We start from the raw sequence: 7,727 nt of genomic DNA, 5'->3' as shown, positions 1-7,727 counted from the left end.
GACTAGAGTCCTTTGTCCCACCCTGGACATCATTCCACAGATATAGAAACCCTTTTTCCTAGTTCCAACAGACCTCATTACCTCTGAGGATGCTTGCCATAGATGCAGGCGAAACGTCAGGAGAGAATGCCTCTAGACCATGTCCATATAGCCCGAAAAAACCTGCAACAACCCATTCACCCCTAGCTCCAGCAGACAAGAGTCCTTTGTCCCACCCTGGACATCATTCCACAGATATATAAACCCCTTTTCCTTGTTACAACAGACCTCACTACCTCTGAGGATGCTTGCCATAGATGCAGGCAAAACGTCAGGAGAGAATGCCTCTAGAACATGGCCATACAGCCCAAAAGAAACCTTCAACAAGGACATCTAATCACCTCTCAACAAAAGATTGCTCCAGGCACTGCCAGGCCATTAAATGCTAATCAAGGTGGTCAGTTGAAACATTCCCACCTAGCTCCAGCAGACAAGAGTCCTTTGTCCCACCCTGGTCATTCCACAGATATATAAACCCATTTTCCTACTTCCAAGAGACATCACTCCCTCTGAGGATGCTTGCCATAGATGCAGGCAAAACGTCAGGAGAGAATGCCTCTAGAACATGGCCATACAGCCCAAAAGAAACCTTCAACAAGGACATCTAATCACCTCTCAACAAAAGATTGCTCCAGGCACTGCCAGGCCATTATATGCTAATCAAGGTGGTCACTTGAAACATTCCCACCTAGCTCCAGCAGACAAGAGTCCTTTGTCCCACCCTGGTCATTCCACAGATATATTAAATCCAATTTTCCTAGTTCCAACAGACCTCGCTATCTCTGAGGATGCTTGCCATAGATGCAGGCGAAATGTCAGGAGAGAATGCCTCTAGACCATGGCCATATAGCCCAGAAAAACCTCCAACAAGGACATCTAATCACCTCTCAACAAAAGATTGCTCCAGGCACTGCCAGGCCATCAAATGCTAATCAAGGTGGTCAGTTGAAACATTCACCCCTAGCTCCAGCAGACAAGAGTCCTTTGTCCCACCCTGGTCATTCCACAGATATATAAACCCTTTTTCCTTGTTCCAACAGACCTCACTCCCTCTGAGGATGCTTGCCATAGATGCAGGCGAAACGTCAGGAGAAAATGCTAGAGGCACTGCCAGGCCATCAAATGCTAATCCAGGTGGTCAGTTGAGATATTCACCCCTAGCTCCAGCAGACAAGAGTCCTTTGTCCCACCCTGGACATCATTCCACAGATATATCAACCCACTTTCCTACATCCAACAGACCTCACAACCTCTGAGGACGCTTGCCATAGATGGAGGCGAAACGTCAGGAGAGAATGCTAGAGGCCATCAAATGCTAATCCAGGTGGACGTACCTGTGTGGTCGGAGGCTCTGGGCGTGCGGTGGGAGGTCCAGAGGGAGGCCTCTCCCCACCCCACGCGTGTGGCGGCCGCAATGCGCACCAGGTAGAGGGTGTCCGGGCGCAGGCCCTCCAGCAGGTGCTCCTGAGCTCCCCCGGGAAGCTCCAGCGTCTGCGCTTCCCCCGCCTCCGAGGAAGGGGAAGAGGAAGAGGAAGAAGGGGCCAGGCGGAAGGAGAGGCGGAAGGACACCACCTCTCCCCGGCGCAGCCTGGCCGGAAGGGGCGCCCAGGAGACCAGGATGTCCCAGGGACTGCGGCTGGTCAGGCTCAGCTCAGGGGCCCTCAAGGGAACTGCAAGGGAAGAGGAAGCGGAAGAGGAAGGAGAGGGGAAGGGCAAGGAGAGGAAGAAGCAGAGAAAATAGAAGGAGGGGGAAGGGGAAAGAGAGGGAGATGAAGGGCAAGGGAAGGAAGAGGAAGGGGAAGAGGAGAGGGGAAGAAGGAGAGGGCAAGGAGAGGAAGAGGAAGTAGGAGAGAAGCAGAGAGAGGAAAGGGAAGGGGAAGGTGAGGAAGGTGAAGGGGAAAGAGAAAAAGAGGAAGAGGAATGGGAAAGATGAAGATGAAAGGGAAGAGAAGGAAGAGGAAGGAGAGGGTAAGGAGAGGGTAAGGAGAGGAAGAGGAAGGAGGAGAGAAGTAGAGAGGGGAAAGGGAAGGGGAGGAAGAGGAAGGGGAAAGTGAAAAAGAGGAAGGAAGAGGAATGGGAGAGAAAGATGAAGACGAAAGGGAAGAGAAGGTAAAGGAAGGAGAGGGTAAGAAGAGGAAGAGGAAGTAGGAGAGAAGCAGAGAGGGGAAAGGGAAGGGGAAGGGGAGGAAGAGGAAGGAAGAGAAATGGGAGAGAAAGATGAAGATGAAAGGGAAGGAAGAGGAAGGAGAGGGCAAGGAGAAGAAGAGGAAGGAAAAGAGAAGTAGAGAGGGGAAGGGGAAGGGAAGAGGAAGGGGAACGAGAAAGAGGAAGAGGAAGGAAGAGAAATGGGAGAGAAAGATGAAGATGAAAGGGAAGGAAGAGGAAGGAGAGGGTAAGGAGAGGAAGAGGAAGGAGGAAAGAAGTAGAGAGGGGAAAGGGAAGGGGAAGGTGAGGAAGGGGAATGAGAAGGGTAGGGGAAGAGGAAGGGGAAAGAGAAAAAGAGGAAGGAAGAGGAATGGGAGAGAAAGATGAAGATGAAAGGGAAGGAAGAGGAAGGAGAGGGTAAGGAGAGGAAGAGGAAGGAGGAAAGAAGTAGAGAGGGGAAAGGGAAGGGGAAGGTGAGGAAGGGGAATGAGAAGGGTAGGGGAAGAGGAAGGGGAAAGAGAAAAAGAGGAAGGAAGAGGAATGGGAGAGAAAGATGAAGATGAAAGGGAAGGAAGAGGAAGGAGAGGGTAAGGAGAGGAAGAGGAAGGAGGAAAGAAGTAGAGAGGGGAAAGGGAAGGGGAAGGTGAGGAAGGGGAATGAGAAGGGTAGGGGAAGAGGAAGGGGAAAGAGAAAAAGAGGAAGGAAGAGGAATGGGAGAGAAAGATGAAGATGAAAGGGAAGGAAGAGGAAGGAGAGGGTAAGGAGAGGAAGAGGAAGGAGGAAAGAAGTAGAGAGGGGAAAGGGAAGGGGAAGGTGAGGAAGGGGAATGAGAAGGGTAGGGGAAGAGGAAGGGGAAAGAGAAAAAGAGGAAGGAAGAGGAATGGGAGAGAAAGATGAAGATGAAAGGGAAGGAAGAGGAAGGAGAGGGTAAGGAGAGGAAGAGGAAGGAGGAAAGAAGTAGAGAGGGGAAAGGGAAGGGGAAGGTGAGGAAGGGGAATGAGAAGGGTAGGGGAAGAGGAAGGGGAAAGAGAAAAAGAGGAAGGAAGAGGAATGGGAGAGAAAGATGAAGATGAAAGGGAAGGAAGAGGAAGGAGAGGGTAAGGAGAGGAAGAGGAAGGAGGAAAGAAGTAGAGAGGGGAAAGGGAAGGGGAAGGTGAGGAAGGGGAATGAGAAGGGTAGGGGAAGAGGAAGGGGAAAGAGAAAAAGAGGAAGGAAGAGGAATGGGAGAGAAAGATGAAGATGAAAGGGAAGGAAGAGGAAGGAGAGGGTAAGGAGAGGAAGAGGAAGGAGGAAAGAAGTAGAGAGGGGAAAGGGAAGGGGAAGGTGAGGAAGAGGAATAAAAGGGAAAGGGGAAGGGCAAAGAGAAAAAGAGGAAGAGGAAGGAAGAGGAATGGGAGAAAAAGATGAAGATGAGGGTAAGGAGAGGAAGAGAAAGGAGGAGAGAAGTAGAGAGGGGAAAGGGAAGGTGAGGAAGAGGAAGAGAAAGGGGAATGAGAGGGAAAGGGGAAGGGGAAGAGGAAGGGGGAAGAGAAAAAGAGGAAGAGGAATGGGAGAGAAAGATGAAGATGAAAGGGAAGGAAGAGGAAGGAGAGGGTAAGGAGAGGAAGAGGAAGGAAAAGAGAAGTAGAGAGGGGAAGGGGAAGGGGAGGAAGAGGAAGGGGAATGAGAAAAAAAGGAAGAGGAATGGGAGAGAAAGATGAAGATGAAAGGGAAGGAAGAGGAAGGAGAGGGTAAGGAGAGGAAGAGGAAGGAAAAGAGAAGTAGAGAGGGGAAGGGGAAGGGGAGGAAGAGGAAGGGGGAAGAGAAAAAGAGGAAGAGGAATGGGAGAGAAAGATGAAGATGAAAGGGAAGGAAGAGGAAGGAGAGGGTAAGGAGAAGAAGAGGAAGGAAAAGAGAAGTAGAGAGGGGAAGGGGAAGGGGAGGAAGAGGAAGGGGAATGAGAAAAAAAGGAAGAGGAATGGGAGAGAAAGATGAAGATAAAAGGGAAGGAAGAGGAAGGAGAGAAGGAAATTTAAATTGGACAACAATTTTTTTTTTACTATTGCTAACATATACTCTCCCAATAAAGGTCAACAACAATTTCTGAGAAAAATCTTGAAAAAATGTCAAAACTTCTATGAGGGTGAAACTATCTTAATAGGGGATTTCAATTTAGATCTAAGTCAGCATAAACTACGAAATTGGGAACTAAAAGATGCATTTGAGATAGATAATAAAAAAAGCTAATCCTACATACTACTCCAACAGGCATAAAAAAAACTATGTATAGATTATAAATTATATAGTTAAATTAACTAATTTCTGAGGCCATAAAGAAGACTCCAGCAAAGCATTCCAGCGGGGAAGCATGCGGGGAATGCGGAAGTGCTTCATCAGCGTCGCAGATGGACGAGGAAAGCGACAGCTCCCCTGGCGGCCAGAAAAAAGTTAAATAGCCTCTGTGTATGCCTGTATATGTTTGTACGTCAAAATTGGCATTTATGAGGCCATAAAGAAGACTCCAGCAAAAGCATTCCAGCGGGGAAGCATGCGGGGAATGCGGAAATGCTTCATCAGCGTCGCAGATGGACGAGGAAAGCGACAGCTCCCCTGGCGGCCAGAAAAAGTTAAATAGCCTCTGCGTATGTCTGTATATGTTTGTACGTCAAAATTGGCATTTATGAGGCCATAAAGAAGACTCCAGCAAAAGCATTCCAGCGGGGAAGCATGCGGGGAATGCGGAAGTGCTTCATCAGCGTCGCAGATGGACGAGGAAAGCGACAGCTCCCCTGGCGGCCAGAAAAAAGTTAAATAGCCTCTGTGTATGTCTGTATATGTTTGTACGTCAAAATTGGCATTTATGAGGCCATAAAGAAGACTCCAGCAAAAGCATTCCAGCGGGGAAGCATGCGGGGAATGCGGAAATGCTTCATCAGCGTCGCAGATGGACGAGGAAAGCGACAGCTCCCCTGGTGGCCAGAAAAAGTTAAATAGCCTCTGCGTATGTCTGTATATGTTTGTATGTCAAAAATTGGCATTGAATGTTTGCCATCTATGTGTACACTGCAATCCGCGCTGAGTCCCCTGCGGGGTGAGGAGAAGGGCGGAATAGAAATGCTGTAAACAAATTAAGTAAATTATATAATGATCCGAGAATCGAAGGAAATGGAAATAAAGAATAATAATAATACACTTGGGAACCCCCAATTGGGGAAGAGCCTCTCCAACCCCTTTCTCCTGAGATATACTACGTCCCATATACCACGTCCCTGTCAGAATATGTTAAAGTATGTAATGTGTTTTAAATGTCATTTCATATAGTTGTAATATGGATGCCACAAGATTGTATTGCTGTGATGTATGTTTATGTTTGAGGCTGTGAGATAGTAGCCCTGAGACACTCTCTGAGCTGAGTTGTGAGGGAAATTAGGGAGTCTCTGATATCTGCCAAGCAGCCAAGCCGCTGCAGGATTGTTTACACTTTTACTTCCTTTGCGTACTTCATGTTTTCTCGCTTACTGGAATGGATGTGTAATTGTATAGAATTGTATATAAGGAAGTCATGTACAGTGTATTCTCTCTCCTTGTGCTGTGATGTTGTTCTAACTGCTCTAAGTAAATGGAACCTGCTTTGTAACCGGAAGTCTCCAGAGTCCATGATTTCTACCAAGCCTGTGCAAAACTTCCGCGCGAAACGCTAACAGTCCCCGGCCAGGCGTGGCATGCCCGCTTACCGTCCTCGAGGGTGCGCTGGGTGACGTGGTCGGACATCTGGCTGGCCCCGAGAGGCATGTAGGCCACGATGTAGAAGGAGTAGTTGCTGGCCGGCTCCAGGTCGTCCAGGAGGAAGTGCGTGGTGTCGTTCCCAATCACCACCTGGTATTCCTCGTTGTTCAGGCCTGGAGCAGGAGGAGGAAGGAGAGAGAAGACCACCGGGGATTGGTCAAGATTTGGAAAAATCCCTGGCGTGTGACAATTGAAAAATGCGGAATCGCTAATGGCACCTGAAGACGCCATTAGCCACACATGCAGGCCAAACGTCAGGAGAGATGGACTATGGCCAAACCACACAACACCACATTCTTCTCTTGACCAAGTCCCACCTGGCGAGGGTTTTTCCCACCGTCGACTCGGCCGTTTTAATTAGGGAGGATTATGGGCACCCGCGCCACATTCCCAATTAGCGGCCAGTTAATTAGGGGCAGCGTGGGGCGATTTCTGGCCCGCTTCTCGGCAGGGGTCCCTCGGCCCCGAATAGAAGGGCTCCTCTGCTGAATGGCCGGCCGGAGAGGCCTTTGTGCCTTCCCTTAATCGCACTAACGAGGAATTAACACTCCGCAGCCTCGTCAAGGCTGCCTTTCTTCCCTTTGCCCCAAAATGGATGCAGAACAAGCTCCAGAAACATACCCTTACCGACAGACAGAGAGACAGACAGTGCTTCTTTGCCCCGTTTTCATTCTTTGCCGAACCCTTTGCCTGAGAAATAACATCAGGGTCTGGAGAACAAGCCCTACGAGGAGCAGCTTAAGGAGCTGGGCATGTTTAGCCTGAAGAAGAGAAGGCTGAGAGGGGATATGATAGCCATGTATAAATATGTGAGAGGAAGCCACAGGGAGGAGGAGGGAGCAAGCTTGTTTTCTGCTTCCCTGGAGACTAGGACGCAGGAGGAGGAAGAGGAAGAGGAGGACATGCACAAGAAGTGGAAAAAGGGAGAAATCACCAAAGAAGAATTCAAACAAATAGCCAACACCTGTAGGGAAAAGGTCCACAAGGCTAAAGCATAAAACGATTAGGACAAGGAACAATGGCTTCAAACTACAAGAGAGGAGATTCCATCTGAACATGAGGAAGAACTTCCTGACTGTGAGAGCCGTTCAGCAGTGGAACTCTCTGCCCCAGAGTGTGGTGGAGGCTCCTTCTTTGGAAGCTTTGAAACAGAGGCTGGATGGCCATCTGTCAGGGGTGATTTGAATGCAATATTCCTGCTTCTTGGCAGAATGGGGTTGGACTGGATGGCCCATGAGGTCTCTTCCAACTCTTCGATTCTATGATTCTATGATTCTATCATCTGATGGTGGAGTGTGTTTTGGAAAGGCGGCCTTTCTTTGCAATGAATGGAAGGAGGTCTTGGGAGAAAGACAAGAGGCCCCTCTTGTTTGGGGAGGGAGAAAGGAGGCCACAGGAAGTCAGAAGCCCTCCCCCCCAGCTCTTTCCCAGGGACAAAATTATAGTCTATACCAGGGGTCCTCAAACTACAGCCCGCGGGCCGGATACGGCCCACTAAGGTCATTTACCCGGCCCTCACTCGGTGTCAACCTAAGTCTGAAATGACTTGAAAGCACACAACAACAACAATAATCTTATCTCATCAGCCAAAACGTCTCCTGCTACAAAACAGGAGCTTTTTTGTTGAGTTCCAGGGCCAGAGAAGCAGATGGCGGAAACAGAAGAACGGCCTGCCTCAGGGGAGCATGCTTGCTACATCCATGTCCAACATCTACACAAATGCCAGAAGGGACAGAGAGCTTCATCTATGCTGATGATCGTGCCATCACCACTCAAGC

General features: G+C 49.2%; 1 protein-coding gene across 1 annotated transcript in view; it reads right to left on the bottom strand.

The window, feature by feature from the left end:
• The window catches only part of PRTG (protogenin), a 75,743-nt gene that overhangs the window by 30,537 nt on the left and 37,479 nt on the right, over positions 1-7,727 (bottom strand). The window contains exons 9-10 of the mRNA XM_060755821.2: positions 5,898-6,062; positions 1,374-1,709 (exon numbers count right to left, since the gene is read on the bottom strand). Of these exons, the coding sequence (XP_060611804.2) occupies positions 1,374-1,709; positions 5,898-6,062 (501 nt within the window). The remainder of the gene's footprint in view (positions 1-1,373; positions 1,710-5,897; positions 6,063-7,727) is intronic.

This window comes from Anolis sagrei, chromosome 9 (genome assembly GCF_037176765.1).
Source record: "Anolis sagrei isolate rAnoSag1 chromosome 9, rAnoSag1.mat, whole genome shotgun sequence".
NCBI classification, from domain to species: domain Eukaryota; kingdom Metazoa; phylum Chordata; class Lepidosauria; order Squamata; family Dactyloidae; genus Anolis; species Anolis sagrei.
The sequence above is the reverse complement of the archived record's forward strand: the minus strand, read 5'-3'. Positions and strand labels throughout refer to the sequence as shown.